At 32.0% G+C, this 18,395-nt stretch overlaps 1 protein-coding gene across 1 annotated transcript in view; it reads left to right on the top strand.

The window, feature by feature from the left end:
* LOC149893295 (uncharacterized) overlaps positions 1-16,225 on the top strand; it is a 42,562-nt gene extending 26,337 nt beyond the window's left edge. The window contains exons 4-6 of the mRNA XM_090099898.1: positions 9,037-9,225; positions 10,713-10,904; positions 15,631-16,225. Coding sequence (XP_089956024.1) covers positions 9,037-9,225; positions 10,713-10,904; positions 15,631-16,211 — 962 coding nt within the window. The 3' untranslated portion in view covers positions 16,212-16,225. The remainder of the gene's footprint in view (positions 1-9,036; positions 9,226-10,712; positions 10,905-15,630) is intronic.
* The last annotated feature ends 2,170 nt before the right edge of the window (positions 16,226-18,395 follow it).

The following is an 18,395-nucleotide window of genomic DNA, read 5'->3' as shown; positions in this document are numbered from 1 at the left end:
TTTTTTGCAGATTTGAAACGCTTGATGTGCCTAGTAAGGTTGCCAGACGAGGCGGTGCGGGTGGCGTTTGTAGTTGGACTGCCTGAAGCACTGTCTTCAAGATTTAGGACTGCCAAAAAAACGATTGACGTGATGTTGCCGAAAGTAAGCGCAACTTTGAATAAAAAAAATGCAAGTGAGTCGAATATAACCACTGTCAACACCCACCGGAACGTTGTGAGAACGAAGTCACCGGAGTCTGTAATATGCTATCACTGTCGAGGGTTCAATCACATCGAAAAGAATTGCGCAGCCCCTAAGAAGAATGTCCGGTGTTTCAAATGCGGAGAGAATGGACACGTGGCGGCAAAATACACAAAGCATCAGGAAAACGAGGAGGAGAGCGAGCGGTGTCTGCTCGCTCTTGAATACCCGTGGATTAAGCGCACTTGTGATCACTCAAATCAAGGTAGATGGAAGAAACGCGAGAGCTTTTGTCGATACTGGATGCTCATCGGTAATTAGTTTTCAAAAACTGGTTTCGAACAATCGACTGGAGCGATCTAATGATGTACAGGTTACAACATTCGGAGGCGAAGTTCAAAAATGTGTTGGAACGGCAACGGCTTCACTTAAGGTTGGCAATGTGCGCGCGCGGGATTCTAGTGGCGAGTTTTCGACCCTTTGGAGCAAATGTTATGCTTGGTATGAGTTTAATATGATTGCTAAGAGAACTTACCATTCTTCCATCAGGTAAAGGAAGTTTTGGCGGGAATATGTGCAATTGTAAAAAGCAAAGAAAAAAACACGACTTAAAATTAAGAAACGGGACCACGAAGCAGTGTTCGATAGATTGGATGGACAGAAGACGTTAAGCAAGAGTATGAGAGCGAATTGGAGGAGTGGATAAAACAAGGATGGTTACTGGAATGATGAACCTAGGATGGGACAGCTAAAAGGTCAGTTACTACTAAGCGCAATAATTCAAGACAATAAAAACAAAGTTCGGTTGGCGCTAGACTGGAGAGAAGCCTATAGGTTCATGGAGGCATTAAAAGGGATTTAGACGTTTGTGCTGAGGTAGTGGAGACGAATGGGTAACAACCAAGCAAAAATAGACTTGCGCAAAACATATCTCCGGTGATGTTTAAGAGCAAACGGTATTGTTTGACGCGGCTTGGTTTCGGACTTAATACAGCACCGATGATCATGAAATCAGTTGTGAGCGCTATCGTTGAACAAGATAACAAAGTGACATAAGGGTCATCGACATACGTAGATGATATTTTTGTTGATGAGAATGTGGTTTACATGGAATTCGTTAGAAAACATTTTTCTAAATATGGTTTAAAAGTTAAAGATGGCGAAAGAATAGATAGTAGTGGGGCACAAGTGCTCGGATAGGCCGTGAAGAAGGTTGGAGGAAAAATATTGTGGTAGAGAGGAAATGGGCTGGAGGAAATTCCGTGGAAATTGTTAAGGAGCACTGTTTTCTGCATTTGTGGGCAGTTCGTGAGTCACTTACCGGTGTGCGGTTGCTTGCATGTTGTTTGCAGCATTATTAAGTGGAAAGTAGTTTCTCTGACAAGTAGGTGGGATGATAAGGTCCATGATATGGGGCTGAGGTGTGTGCTGTAAGAAGTGTTGAAGAGGGTGGGGGAAAATGAACCTGCTCGTGGAGAATGTGAAGTGAAACGACTTCAAGTAAGTAGTGATGAAGGTAAAGTATGAGTTGATGCTAGCTCTTTGGGGTTAGGAGCTTTTTTCTAAGTTGCAGGGGTCACCGTTGAAGATGCAATATGGCTGTGTAAAAACAGATTTGAAGACCTCATAAACATGGCAGAGCTGGACGCCGCACTACGCGGTGTTAACATGGTTTTGGCGTGGAAACTCAACAAACTTCAGCTGTTCACAGACTCCGTTACGGTTTTTCACTGGATTTCTGATGCTGTAAGTCTAGACTGAGATCAAATGCGTCAGCTGAACTGCTTATGCGGCGAAGAGTGAACTTGTTTTGGGAGTTGGTTCAGGAACTTGAAGGTTGACGTAAAGCTGATATTGTTGAAGGACAACTTGGCCGACTCATTAACTAGAATTCCTGGTTAGTGGATGAGAATGTTGAAACTTAACGACGTTGCGAATTGTGCCGGAATTGCATTGATGAATAGAGAATCCATTATGGAAATACCCAAGGGGACTGGATACTATGGAGTCAGAAAAACTTTGCACATTGTTCGGAAGAAGTTCCAGACTGCAGCACAGGAAGATGTACAAGAAGTAATTGATAGATCCAGCACTCGTTGCACTGACGAATGAAGTTAGTTGTTAACAAAAACTGAAAGAGAGTAGACATGGATATAACACAGAGAGGAAAATTATTTCATCTTGACCGACTGTGGGCCTTTTAACTATTTCCCTACCACAAGTCGCTGACAGCGGCTTTTGTTTTTTAATTATTTTGACCACAAGCCGCTGGTAGCGGCTTTCTAATGTGCTTCATTATTTATCATGTTTTGAACATCAGCACTAATTTATGACTCATTTTACTGATTTATTGAAAAAGTGTACTTAATTCTCTGCATTATTAATAAAAAGTAACAGCCATATTGTATAAATTATAACAAGATATTATATTACAAAGTTTAAGGCTTTTTTTAAACCGCTATTAAAATGATGTCGTCGAAAGTAACGTACAGTGTCAATGAAGCTTCTAAAATAATGCTTGAATGGTTAAATGAAAATCATAATGAATCAGAAAGTGAGTCTGAAAGTAGTTCTAGCTCAGAAGATTTAGAACATTCAATTATGGAAGAAACTGTCTCGTCCCCTTTGATTATCAAAGGCGATACAGCTCCTATACAGGGGCGTTGCGTGAGAAAATACCAGGGGGGGGGGGGGGGGGGAGAGACCTTATTTTTCCCAACTGCTTAACATAGTTTTCACAACTGTTTTTTATAATTCAAGAATTCAAAAAATCAATTTCTATCCTATTTACAAAATCTACTGATTGTTATACTACATTGCACTCACTCTCATGAATTGCCAATTATCAGTATTTATTGACTTCTTTTAACAAAACATAACATCCTTTACATTTATACAAAATATTCAATTCAAAAAACGTCTAAAGGTTTTACCCATTCATAGTGAAACTGTATCAGTCCAAAAAAATGTTACAATTTACAAATCCAATAAACTTTACAAACCATATATAGCAGTTTAAAATTTTACGGAAATGAATTAGTAGAAAGGAATATGGAAAATATCATTTTATTTCAAAACTTATACGCACAATATTTTATCATCACTATCATTTTTTGTCTACTGTTTGATTTTAATATGACGTTTCTTCAATTGAACCCATCGTTTAACAAGATGTTCGGAGTTAACTCCTTTACAAAGTTCTTTTTCGCACTTCAGTAGCATGAGACTATCCAATCTCTCGTCACTCATTGTTGTTCTCAGATGTGATTTTACAATCTTGAGTTGACTGAAAGAACGCTCATTTGATGCTGCACCATAAGCAGCTGTGATTACAAAAATGCATAGTTTATGGGCTTGTTTCAGTATATCCTTTAACTTCACAACATGGTACAAAATGTCTTGCAGCGTCTTAGCTGGTGTTCTTGATGACTTAAAATCTTCATCACCTTCTTCTAAACAGATATCTATCAAAATTTCCATCTGGCTTTTCAGCACATGAACGTCTGGAGTATGATCCTTGTATCCAGGAGGAAAAAGTTTGTTTGCTTTTGTTAAGTTTTCAATACTCAAATTATCCTTACTTAAAGGAAAGCTAAAAATTTTGGTAATAGGGGCAAATATTTCCTTTAATGCTGCCGAGTTTTCTGTTAATCCCATGGCTAGAGAGTCTATGACCTCTTTGAATTCTTTCCGGTAAAAAGCTTTCATCTCCATTGCTATCAATCTATGGTGTTGTTCGTAATCATTTTCTGCATCAATGTGTAATTTCCTAGAAAATATTACTGCACTTTCAATCAAATTATTCATAGCATCTGTATCGTTACTAATATTTTGTATGTTCTTGGCAGTACTTTCAATTACATTTATACTGTCAATAACATTGAAGTTTGGACTTTCTAAGATTTCTGTTAATATTTTTATCTTCTCAATGATATTCTTCATGAAAAAAAGAGTAATAATGAAATCAAAAGAAGTTACTTTTTTCAGAAGTCCGATTGCCTTAGTTCTTGTGTTAGTATCAAAAATCTTATTATTTGAGATGCTCTGAAGAAGATCAATAACCTTCTATAAACACTGATTTAAAGCCTTAACAGATTTTGCTCGTGCGGTCCATCTTGTTCTAGACAGGTTTACAAGCTGTAGTGCACTGTCAATGTCTTCCAGTTTTTCTTTTAAACGACTAAATCTTTTTGTGCATGATGTGAAGAAAACATGCAACTGTTCGAGGACATTAAACAATTCTCGTATTAAAGTATTAACATTGCATGCATGTTCAAGAGCAGTGTTTGTTCTGTGGTCTTGACAAGGTATGTAGGGTACATTATGGCCAACTTCTTCTGTTATATACTTTTGTACTCCTTTAAATTGTCCAGACATTGAACTCGCGTAATCATACGACTGAAAAGCCATCTTTGATGTGTCAATGCCTTCTTTATGTAAAGAAGATAAAATTAGCTCAGCCATCCCTTTTCCAGTCTTATCAGTGCATTCAACGGATTTCAAAAGCCTTTCCCGAATCTCACCGTTTTCACTGGCTGTTCTCACAACTATACTCATTATGTCCTTATGTGACATCGGGAGTAGTGTCGGCCATCACGGAAAAAAAATTGGAGCTATTAATTTCTTCTATGATCTTTCCCTTTAATTCAGTTGCAATTAAACTAATCATTTCATTTTGAGACGATGGACTTGTGTATGTAACTCTATATGGACGAAGGGCTCTATCTTCAATCCAGGCTTTTAGTGTGGGATTGTGGCGAGAGATAAGATTCACTACTGCAACAAAGTTACCTTGATTAGCACTGTCCGATTCCTTAAACGCTAGCCCTTGGCTTCCTAAAGTCTTGCATGTATTAATAAGAATTTCAACAGTTTTTCTATTCTGTACCTCTATTTTTTGCTCTTCTATAAGAGCAAGTCTATTGGATTTATCAATAAGGTGATCTATATGACCTTTTTTCATAAGAAACTGACAATATTCACTTAATGCAACTTTATGTGCTTGAGAGGTAAAGTGTGCCTGAAGCTTTCCAAGTTTGTCTTTCCCATAGCTTTTCATCTTGGACCAAGATCTTACCCCAACATTTATCCAAGCATCTTCAGTTTTTCCCTTCTTTCCAAATACCTTAGGGAAAAGCCGGCAGACAAAACAAAATGTGGCATCCTTCTGGGTACTGTATTCTAAATGTTCAAACTCTTTGTACCACTGGGGATTAAATCTATTTTTACCGTCACTTGGGAAACTAGCAAGTTTTGGTTGGTGTGGCCCTAACTGGATTAAATACGATTTTTGATTATCCGTAATTGTATGTGGACGTAATCCTGGGTCATGGCTTATTAATGCTAATGAATCTGATTTGTCAATTATAATACTTTGAGCTTTGATATCGAGTTTTCTTATGAAAGCATTTCCCATTTTCAAAACATATTTTGACATTTCCACCACAGAACTTGTTGCAATCACAATTTCAATCGCAGCGAATTTTTCATTTACTAATTCTTCTTTACAATATTTTTTATAAATGTCATTACAATCTTTAAGATTATCTATTAAAACACCCAAATTCCACATGAGCAAAGTCCAACTTGTTGTTTCACTGCTTACTTCAGAATTATCCAAGTTAATAATATTCATGTCATCCTTTTCATCTCGGTCAGGAAACTGGTTTTAATGATCTGATTTAGAGTTAAGTTCAGTAAGTTTCTCTGCTTGTTCCTGGACTACAACATAACCCGATTTTTCCCCTTTTGCATCATTATCTTGAATTTTTGAACTTGCATCCTCTTCAAATTTCTTATCAGAAGATGTTAATTCTTCTTCTATGGATATACTGCATGTTGAAGTCGATGTTTCAAGTATTATCAAGTCTAACTTTGTATGTTCACTACTTTGTATTTCATCATCAACTTCGACATCATCACCAGCATTCTGAGGTACCATTTTTCGTTTTTTTGAAGCTAAGGAGGCTACAAAAGGATTCTCTGGGGCTCCCACTGTTTGTATATGAACCTTTCTACCACCATGAACGGATCTTTCATGACTGGTTTTATAGTCGTTATTAAATACTGCTTTGCATACGCAACATTGTAATTTATATCTTTTGCTTTTCATAGTTAGTGCTGGAAAACAAACGCAGATACTATAATTTACCGTAATTTTTAACTGATTTAATGTTTATAAAAGTTATCACTCTTAATAAGTGTGATAACTTTTGTAAACATTAAATAAAACAAATGTTAAAATCAATTCATGGAAATAAATATTCACGTTTCAAAGTAGAAAGTATGAAAAAAAAAAGAATAACTGCTTTTAGTCAAACATACAGCATAAACTTGCAGCTGCCATTTTTATTGTTGATAACAAAAAAAAAAGTAGCGCGAAAAAAAAAACAACGTGGAAATCAAAAGGGCTCTTCTTTATGACTCCACAATTTAGTTCGTCTTGTGGGAAACAGCCATAAGTCGTTTAATAAACGTAAAGTTTATATGTCCAAGTCAAAAAAGAATTAGATCTTTGATGGATTTTTGCAAACATTTTAATTTTATTTAACTAGAAAATATTTTTTGATTTTATCACCAATTTCCCAACTGTCCCAACTCGTGGCAAGGAAATTCCCAACTTTTCTCTTTTTTAGATTCTGGAAGGGGGAGACTCCCCCCCTACCCCCTCCAAGGCGACGCCCCTGCTCCTATATATAAAAGAAAAAGAAAGTTTAAACCTGATATATCTGCTAATTGTGAAAATGTTGATTCATGGGTACTTATTGGAGAAGATTACAATAATAGTCCAACACATTCGTTTAGATTTTACCCTAATAATAAACCTGGAGTCAACGCAAATCTAGATGAAAACTCAACTATTTTAGATTGTTTTAAAGAACTTTTAAGTGACAAAGTTCAAGATAAATTAGTTGGATTTATTAATTCTTTTGCTTCATACAAAATGCAGATAAATAGTCCGTGTTTAAGTTCATCTATATTTTCTTCTTGGACCCCAATTAATAAATGTGATCTTGTTAAGTTTATTGATGTCATGGTTGCGATGGGATAAGATAAAAGAACCTCAATTAAAGACTATTGGTCTCTAACTGATATATATCACAGTCCTTGGTATAACTGTTTCCAAGAAATAGATTTGAAGCAGTATACCATACAATGCTTCATGTTGCTCCATCTCAAGAAAGCCATGCAAAAGAAAAAATTGAACCATTTATGAAAAATCTTATTGCAAATTATCAAAAAGTATTTTATCCATACGAAGATGTTTCTGTTGATGAAATGTTCATTTAACATCCTTACCTACTTTGGAAGTGATACATCTAATAACTCTGATACATATGAAATGGGACATTCAGAAAATATTTTTGAATACTTACTTAAACCTCTTGGAAAGACTCACCATATTTTTGCTGATAGATATTACACAACACACTCTTTGTTCTCCTATCTACCATCAAAATCGTTTCACTACACAGGAATCTTACAAATAAATCGTAATAATTTTCCAGATAATGTTAAATTCCAAAAAGGTTGTCGAATGAAACATCTACAAACAAATTATTATCGCAGTGAGTCTGGAATCATACTTGTTCAGTGGCAAGATAAGAAAGCTAAAAAACCAGTAGTAGCTATTTCTACTAAGTTTTCAAAAAATGTTGTTGCAGTATCTTCTCGCAGCAAAGGAGTCAGGGAAATACCAGAAATTATTCACCGGTAAAATCTATCAATGAATGGTTGTGATCGTTTGGACCAATCTGTTTCATATTGCAGTAATCTAGATAGAAAAACAGTTAAGTGGTGGAAAAGAATTTTTAATTGGCTGATATATGTAACTCAAGCAAACTCTTACATATTATAATTTTTAACTCGTCCACATAATTCAAAAAGAGTTACTCTAAAAAAATTTAAGGAGGACCCTATAGAAGAACTAGTTATTTCTTGTATTACCATGATGCCTAATAATTCTACACTTTTAAAAAGAGTTCGACAAGTTTCAAATCCAGTCTTAGAAAGATTTAACAATACAAGACATTTGATTAAATATGTTAAAAGCGATAGAAATTGTGTAGTCTGTAGTACTCCTATCAATGGAAAGCGCACAAATTTTATATGTTCTGGCTGCAGTAATGAACCTCATTTGCATCCTAAAGATTGTTTTTTGATTTACCATTCCAGATAGTTTTTTTTATCATTGGAAGTACTTGAAAATTTTTTTTTTTTTTAAGCACATTTTACAAACTAATTGATTTTTTTCTTTTTTAATTTTTTAAATTCAGTTCTAAAAAAAAAAACTGGTTTTAACTTTTTTCTATTCTCAAAAGAATAGTAAAAGTATTTTTTATTACTTATGATAGATTCCATTGCCTATGTAAGTTGTTTGAAATGTCTTTTAAAATATTTTATTCTTAAAATATATAAAAGAATTTTGTTTTTGATTTAATTTTTTTCTCTTTCAATAAAAAACAACGTTTTTGAACTCCTTGCATTTTCCAGTATGAATAGGTGTGTATTTAACTTTTATATATTTAAAAAGATCTTTTCTTTAGCTTTCTTTAAATATATAGTTTGTTATGGTTTCAAAGAAATTTATAACTTGAATTTCTATTTGTTTTGAATAATATGTAACCTTATTTTTTTTTTAAATTATTGCGGTCACGGCGAAAAGTTTTTTTAAAAAAACCGCGTCAGTGAAAGAGTTAAGGAAACTGCGCAATTTCCACGGATAGTGAAAAGTAATTTTGTTCAGTAATTTTTCAGTAATAGTTCAGTAATTTTGTCTTCTAATGATATTGATTCAACCTCTACCGTTTTTTCGCAGGGCTTGTGTACATATTTTTTACTTTAAATTTTTAGACATCCCGTTTCTTCTAAATTCGGTGAGCAAATTACATATAGATGAAGCAGAAGATACAAAAACACAGAGCAATGAACAAGAAGCTGCAGAAGGAAGATTTTTGATTGATGTAATTATTAACAATGATAAGAATATTATTAGTGATGAGCAATACTTTGGAAGAATTATGTTAGAATCTCATTTTCAAGGTAACTATGATGCTCCGTTTATCAATGCTTTTCTTTAGCCTCAGCGAGGAAAGTTAAAAATTTAGAACAAATAATCTGTAAATTAACTTTAATAAAAGAAGTGGTTTGCCTCAGAAACTTTAATTTTGTTTTGACACTGAGCATTTTTAAATATCATTTCCATGAAAAAGTAATCAATCTATTAAAAACCAAAAAAAAAAATTGTTAAAAAAAGTGTAATTTATATTCCATTATAAAGTTATCACAAAACTAAAGTTTATTATTTCATTCTGACTCGGTCTAAAATCTGACTTTGTAGAACTTTGGTCTTTGGGCATTAACTGTTTTATTTCAAGTAGGTATGTCCATTATGACAATAAGGACAAACTTTCAATATTTGGTTTTGAAAACACTACTTACATAAGATTATTATTCATAAAGAAAAAGAAAAAAAAGATATTTCCCCTTCAAATCTACGGTCAGAAATAGAAGAATATTGGTATCGCAAATACGCAAAGAAAGAATTAAATGAGAAAAAATCTTCAATTGATGTTTACAGTAATTGGTAATAGAAAAACAACTAGAATGATAGAAGGCAAAAGTTATGATTCTTCAGACTTTACAGAAGAAGAAAACAGTTCTTGCTGTTTTGCGCTGATTTTCAGGGAGGCTGAAAAGTATATTCATAGCAACTGTAGATAAATTCACCCAAAGATGATGAAATTACGTTTTTTGACTCAATATCTTTTCAGGAATCCACTTGAAATGCTTAAAAATGGATTCCCCACGAGAATTAATTGTTTGTAAATGATAACAGTTTTAGACGTTTTTTAAAAATTCTTGTGTGTAATGAGTAACATTTTTTTTTTTTTTTGATTTGAGAGTTATTCACTGTTCTAAGTATTTACTAACAGCAGGAGGTTATCTGGAAAATACAAAAATGATATTGTTAAAAGGCAAAAAAAAAAAATGAAATTTTTAAAAAAAGGATTAATTAAGTTTAGAGTATTTTTTTAGACACATCAACATTAAAGTGTTACAGGGTTATTTCGTTTTTATTTCAGCTATGAGTTTAGTGAAAGTTATTTGAATTTAAGTTAAATAAAAGCGGTAAAAACATGTTCTGATATCTCCGTTGTTTTCGCCCATTTTTTTTTGTGTAAAACACAGGTCATCTGAATTTCTAAAGCTTTTAAACACTCCATCACCTGCTTAAAAATCAAACAATTTTTTGAATAACTATTATACCTTAAAATTGCTTTACAGATTTTTGTTGGGCTTTCTAAAACTTTTGATCGGCAGTGTATGAGTGTTAGCAAAAGGGTAACTTAATCTAATCTTACTTAAGAGTTTTGACTATTATGTACTCAAAAATCTGTGTAGGCTATGGCTGCTGATGGCTTTGTTATGTTTACATTATCAGTCATTTTATCTTCTAATACTATTGATTCAATCTCGGCCGTTTTGTTATTGGGTTATGTGCATATACTTTACTTTATTATTTCTAGAAATCTCGGATTTTCCGAAGTCGCAGAGCAAATTTATTACAGATGAAATAGTAGATACAAAAAAAAAAAACGAGGAACAAATAGCTGCTGAGGAAAGAAATGCGATTGAAGAAACTTTTAATAATGATGAAACTGTTCTCAGTTCTGATGAGCAACTCTTTCAAAGAGAATTACTAGCATCTCCATTAAATGGTAAATATGATGCTCTGTTGTTAATGAACGGTTTTTTCCAGCTTTAATGAATAAGTTAAGAATATAAGAATGAGTAAACCGTAAATTTACTTAAGGTGGTACACCATGGAAAAAATGAAACTGTGAAATATTATATAAAATGTATCTTTTTGATGAAAACTTGTTTTAATAAAGTGTTATAATTATTTTTATTTAAAAAGATAAATTTTAAAACTTATTAAAAATGCATAATGGCGGAAAAAAGAACAACAAAGGCTGTATTTCAAAACAAAATATCTTTATCTAGTGAAAAGATTATGGATTAAAAATCGATACAGTTATAAAACAACTTATTATATACCGTTTAACCCATGCATTTTTAAATTTTTTGAAAATTATCCTTTTTATCACGAATTTACTAAAAAAATTGAAAATTTTTGACTTCCTCTATAGATTTATAGCAATAACTTTTTATCTAACCAAATCCAAGAAAAACCCATGGGTCAACCGGAGCACCAACATTAAATAAACATTTCCTGAAAATTTCAGCTCATAAACATAAACTGTACTTAAGTTATCATGTTTTGAATTTCAAAAAACCCTAAAAAAACATTTATGCAAAAAAAACAAAAAATAAAAAAGAATAGATCATTTTGAAGTGTTAAAACTACTAAAAACCACCAGCTACATAAAATTCTTTTTTCTTATCCTGTTCAGCATCACGGGAAACCATTTTATTTGATCTTAAAGATTTTCTCCTACTTTTTCCTTCATTATTCGATTTTAAATTCATTCGTTTAACACGAGCAATATTTGCTAAAATTGATTTTTTACATGTTACTGAACCGATTAAACCATAATACTTTAGTACATTTAACACAACCAATTTCTCGAAAACCAATAACTGCACGCATATTTATTTCAAAAGTTTTTTTTTTACTTTTTTCTGGTTTATTTTTTGATAAGACTCTTAGTGAAGTGTAAGTACACGTAGACCAGCCACAAGCTGAGCAGTTCATATTGAGTAAATGAGAAAAACCCATTCTGTGACTTAATTTATCTTCAATTAAAAGAGGAGAATAACAGCACTGACAAACTGTTTTTGAAATCAAACTTTTTAATATGGTAAAATTAGTCAAAACGAAAAAGTTATCAATTTGTTTATCATCAAAACTTTCAATACTATTGTCAGTAACTAGTTTCTGACAATAGTATTGAACGTTTTGATGATAAACTCCATCTTCATCAGTTGTTCCAATAAACAAATTGGAACAACTGATGAAGATGGAGATATTAAAGGCTGAATAGTAGAATAATTTTTATTAGGATGACATCCATTCCATTTTCTTTTAACTTTTCTAGATAAATTTTTTTTACTTGACATCTTAACAAAAAAAAATCAAATAAGCAACAAGAATATTTGTGCCAATTATATATTATATATACTAGATGTCTAACTTCGATCCGAAAAGTGAAGCCGTGGAAGCCATTTCTAATTCGGGCAAAAACATGCATTTTTAACTTTTATTTCGCACGTCGGATATAGCATTTGCCCTTATTACAAATGGCGGATTCAATTTTTAAACAAAAAAAGCGGCTACACTTTTCGTCCAATAAAATCCCGCAAGTTAGATATCTAGTATATATAATATATCATTGGTTTGTGCTCTGTTTAATAAGTTTTGTGACTTCTATCAAAGCAGTTTAGACCGGGAAAACAAGAGCAATTCTTTCTTGATGACTTTATGCTTTCATCTCAAAATTGCTATTGAAAAAACAAGTCCAAAATCACTTCCAAAACAAGTTAAAAACTTGTTGCTATGAGGCTGCTAGGGAGTTTTATATGATAGTGGGGCTCAAGTAGGTCAAAGTTAAGCTATATATTTAAACAAGTATGTCGAAAGTTTTTTTAAAAGTCAACTTAAAGGGTCAATCTTTCATAAAATTAAAAAAAAAAAAAATCAAAAAAATTATTTCTTTGTCATTTTTCTTCCTGGTGTACCACCTTAAAATAAAGAAGGTATTTTTCTCAGAATCTTATTTGTTTTCATTGTTTTTTACGCATAACTGCATACAAAACAGTTTGTCTCTTTTTGCCAAACATTTTAGAAACAAACGATGAATCAATAACATGAGCTGTTGAATATAATTTATTTAAAAAAAAAATAATTCAAAAACTGGATGTAGTTTTAAAACTTAGTTTGATAATGATTAGTTTAATCAAAAAGTTATCACACCGGTAAGAAAAAAAGTGTACGTGAAAGAAGTGTAATCTATACTTCGTAATGAAAATTTCATAACAAAATTATTTTTTATGCACAAGAGGGTCTAATAATTGATTTACGCATAATTTGCTTGTTAATTCGTGACACAGTTTTTGTCTTTGTTGTAACTGTTTTATTTCAAGTACATATTTGAAATTGACGGCAAAGCAATAAAAGTCACATAGTCTACGCTAGTTTCTGATTTATAAAGAGAAAACAAACTAATAATTTTTCTTCCATTTTTACAGAGACAGAGAAATACTGGCAACGCTACTTTGCAAAGAAAGGTTATCTAACTAACAATCTTAGATTATTATTTACGGAGTAATGAATTATATTTAAGCTGATTTACCAAAAGCGATTGTAATTTTATCAACCTATATTTTTATCTACTGTAGATTAAATGATAGAATACCATTATGAGAAGTTATGAAAGTTGCCCCAAAAGCTTCATTTTACAAATGGGACGAATATACAGTAGACAAAACGAAAAGGGCTGTTAGCTTTTTTTCAGTTAACACAGTCGTACCCTGAAGCTTTTTTTCTTATTTATGCTCTAAATATAGCTAACATTTCGCTCGATCAATCCACTCAAACTAAACATTTATTTAGAATTTCATCTCTTTTGTTTATTAAATTTAACAGCCTAGAAGAATAACTAGCTTACTTAGAATTATTTAAAAGTAATTCATTTTTGTTTTAAATCTTTGTACATCAATATATCAATCGATTATGCGGCTAAATTCTTTGCTTATATCGGACACAAACAACAATAAGATATCAAGTGTTTAAAGGTAAAAAACGTCCTTACTTCGCTAAAGTAAAAAATGGTGCTTTTTTTAAAGCCATTACTTCAAACATTTCTATTCTAGTTGATTTATTTTTGTTAAACCTAAGTTGCCCACAACTCAATTGCTGCGTTTTTGCAAATGAAAATGAAATCAATCTCTGTATCGAAGAAAACACTTACAATCAGAGGAATAAGAGTTAGAAATCTTTGAAATTGAATTTGGTGAATCTGAAACAGAAATTCTTGAAATCCAATGCTTGTGAAACAGCCAGATTCGTATAATAATCTGAGACCGAGAGGTTCATCTGGTTTCTAAGTGGTGATTTACTTTTGAGACATCTGCTTAGATTTATTTTTGATAATTTAAAATTGAATTCTTTTATAATCTGGTTAACATAATTGCATAATTACTTGGTTAAATGTTTAAGTTTATTTATATTGTTATTTTTATTATCATGTGTTAAAGCCTACTTTTTAAATCTATACAATTATGTGAACTTATCCATAAGGTTTTTTCCATGCAAAGTTTATAAAAGTAACTAAATGTTTGATACTGAATTTATCTTAGTAACTTACGAAATACTTTATTTGATCCGCAATAAAGTTGTTGATTGCATATAGTTTTCATGATGTCAAGCATATCATTGTGAAAAGTGAATGTTCTTAAGTCACTTATGAATTTATTAAACTCTCATTGAATCCGCTTTAGTTAAATTATTAGAGCAGTCAGTTTAAAAACCAGAAAAGCAACAAATCCTAACACCTGCTGATTGTTTCAACTTTATTAGTCAAGCAACATGCTAAATAAAAAGTAAAACAAATGTTTTGCAACATCTGTTTTCCTTGAATTTTTTCTATGCAACGAAATTGGTAAACATTTCTCTTTAGACATCCAGCTTTTAAAAAGCGCATAAAAAAAAGAAAATTTATATGAAGATCAATTAGTTTTGCAACGCCATCATTTTGTCCCAATTTTTAAGGAACTTCTTTAATTATCGATTCTTTGTAAACAAAAGTAGTTTTAATTTACAACTCATTAAATCAACATCATTATATCATCAACATCATAAATATGATTATCATAATTATCATTATCACCATCATCATCATCATCATCATCATCATCATCATCATCATCATCATCATCATCATCATCATCATCATCATCATCATCATCATCATCATCATCATCATCATCATCATCATCATCATCATCATCATCATCATCATCATCATCATCATCATCATCATCATCACCATCATCATCATCATCATCATCATCATCATCATCATCATCATCATCATCATCATCATCATCATCATCATCATCATCATCATCATCATCATCATCATCATCATCATCATCATCATATCATCATCATCATCATCATCATCATCATCATCATCATCATCATCATCATCATCATCACCGTTTTTATTTATTCCTTATCATCATCCTCATCATCATCATCATCATCATCATCATCATCATCATCATCATCATCATCATCATCATCATCATCATCATCATCATCATTATCCTCCTCCTCCTCCTCCTCATCATCATCATCCTCATCATCATCATCATCATCATCATCATCATCATCATCATCGTCATCATCATCATCATTATAATCATTCTAAAGAAAAGTTGTTTTGGTATATAACTAGTTCTTAATTATTTCTTTTTTAGATTTTATGGTGGGAAGAAGTGAGCTATTTGCTATTCTAAATATTGGTAATGATTTATCTACGCTGTTTGAAATTTCCAATAAGCTTAACTTTTCCGAGGAAGATAGAACTTTCATTAAACTAGCCACTGCAGGAGGTGGTAACCCTGCAAAAGCTTGGCTTGAGCACTTAAAAGCAAATCATGGAAAGATTTCAATGGAAAAATTTAAAAAAGTTCTAAAATCCATTGATGTCGAGTTCCCTTCTGATCTGAATAAAATTTCGTGTGTTTCAGAGCTAACTTTTTCCAACATTAAGAAGATAAGTGAATTATTAATTCCTCAAGATGGTTGGATAAGCGCTGCAGAAAAACTTAAATACACAAATATCCAAATTGAAAAATTTAGAAGGGTTGTAATGCATTCGAGTAAGTATAATCCGGCTAATAGGCTATTTCAACTAATTTATCAAAGGCGTCCTGATCTTACAGTAGAAAAATTCATGGGTGTTTTGGATGAATTGAAATTAGGAGAAGCTTTCAAGCATATGGATAAGAATGTTAAAGATCGAGCTAAAAAGAGAGCCAGCGAAAAGATGAATTAAGTTTCCTATGCCAATAAGCCTTTTTTTTTTCGAATATAAATCTAAGTTTAAATGTATGTTAGAAATTAATTGTTATAACGTAGTAAAAGTTCTTACTTTATCGATTTTTCGTAATTAGAATAATGAAAAATTTTAATCGTAGACAATTCTTTTTCCCTGGGAAAAAAATAACAAAGTTATTTCCTGTATCTCCATTTATAGCATTAGAATACTGTGTATATTGTTACCTCATTGAGTGCATTTTAATAAAATAGATCATTTAGGAGTATCAGGTCAGGTCACAAACTTAAAGAACTTCTAGATTATGTTAATAAAAAGAAAGAACCCGGAGACAAGTTTTAAAAGTTGCATGCATCTTGCTCTCAACCAAATATGAGGATATCATGAGCACTTGCATTTCGAAATGTGAAATTATTTTCGAAAAAAAAAAAAATTTCGAAATGTACAATTAATATCGAAAGAAAAAACAGAATTTCGAAAAGAGTTTCAAAAATACTTTGCATTTTGCAAATTAATAAAAATTTTGGATAAGATATTGATTTTTTAATTCGTTGGATAACTTAACCCTGTCAGACCCAAGGTATGACAATTACCTGGATTTAAAAAATCTTCTTAAGTTTTTTTATAACTTAAGCACTGTTAGCATAAAATTGTAAATTTTTCCTTGGCCCTGGTTTAAGTTGCCATGTAAACTGTACTGGTACAGATATGTTCTGACGGGGAAAATGGAAGTAAAATATGTTTATATGTGTGTGTGTGTGTGTGTATATATATATATATATATATATATATATATATATATATATATATATATATATATATATGTATTTATATATATATGCATTAGGTTGCATAAATATAGTCAGTTGATTTTAATATGGTTTTTTTTTATGTTTTTTTAAAATTTTTTTTTTATGTTTTTTTTAAAGCAAACAAAAAGGTTAATAATCTAAATTGTTTTCAACTTTATTAACAGTGGTTTTATAAACAAAATAAGAAAAAAAAATTTTCAAAAAAAAAAAAAATTAAGATTTTTATTAAAATTTAAGACTTTATGATAAATATACAAAACTGTTAAAAAAACAAACAAAAAATCAGAACAAAAATATAGAGTCAGGGTGTATTTGGTATTTTGTATGCGCACCACGAGCTTTCACACATGCACGAACACGTCTAGGCATAGATTCAACTAGTCAAATGCATAATTCTCTTGGAAATTCTTTCCAAAGCTTTTCTAAGGCCTGCTATAATTGCGCAACACTGGCTATGCTCTCTTTGACCAATCTCTTGCCTATCCAAGCCCAAATATTCTCGATGGGTTTGAGATCTGGAGAACGAGCTGGCCAAGTCATGACCGTAATGTTTTTCCGATCAAGGGACTCTTTAACCGAGATTGCAGTATGAGCCGTTGCGCCATCATGCTGAAAAATCCATTGTTGCCGTCTTCCATAAACTTTTGTTAACAGCTCTGGATGTAAGCAAAAGTTTACTTTTGAGGGTCTCTTTGCAGTTGTACTGATTAATTCTGCCGTTGTAAATGTTGTATGACCGTGTGCCTTTATGGGAGTAACATCCCCATATTCCAACTGATCATCCTCCGCCATGCATCCTTAGTACACAAAAACGCTCCTTGAACTTTTCACCAGCCAGCCTCTTGATGATTGATCTTGACTTGCGATTTATCACGTCAAAATTGGATTTTGTTGGTGAAAATGGCTTTGGCTTAGTCTTCTACAGACCAATGAAGTCTTTCTCTACACCACTTTAATCTTTTTAGGCTATCTGAGACACGCAATAGCAGTTTTCAAGCAGCGACATTGCAATCTAAGCCTTTCTTATTTAGGCATCTTTGTACAGTCCATCTACTAACACTAACGATACCAGGCGTATTTGTGAAGCCTTCAGCAAGTTCGCGGTAAGAAATTTAGGGTCTCTTGAAATTAGCTTTAAAGGCCTAGAACTGGATGGCTAAGTAAGATTAGGTGAGTGGTGGTGTTGAGTGGAAGGATGATATTAAATGGGTGCTTTTTTGGTGAAAACTATTTTAGGGGCATGTAGAGTTCCTTAGCCCGGTTAAATTGTTATAAAAAAAATATTTCTATATAAAACAAATAACTTTGTATATTACCTATGATACTCTCTAAAACAATTTCTTTTAATATTTATGCATAAATGAACTTTGCA

The sequence above is a fragment of the Hydra viridissima genome, unplaced genomic scaffold, assembly GCF_058129835.1.
Source record: "Hydra viridissima isolate aposymbiotic clone 2 unplaced genomic scaffold, HvirCarnegie_v1 scaffold_1, whole genome shotgun sequence".
Classification (NCBI taxonomy): Eukaryota; Metazoa; Cnidaria; class Hydrozoa; order Anthoathecata; family Hydridae; genus Hydra; species Hydra viridissima.
This window is presented reverse-complemented; position numbering and strand designations above follow the sequence as displayed.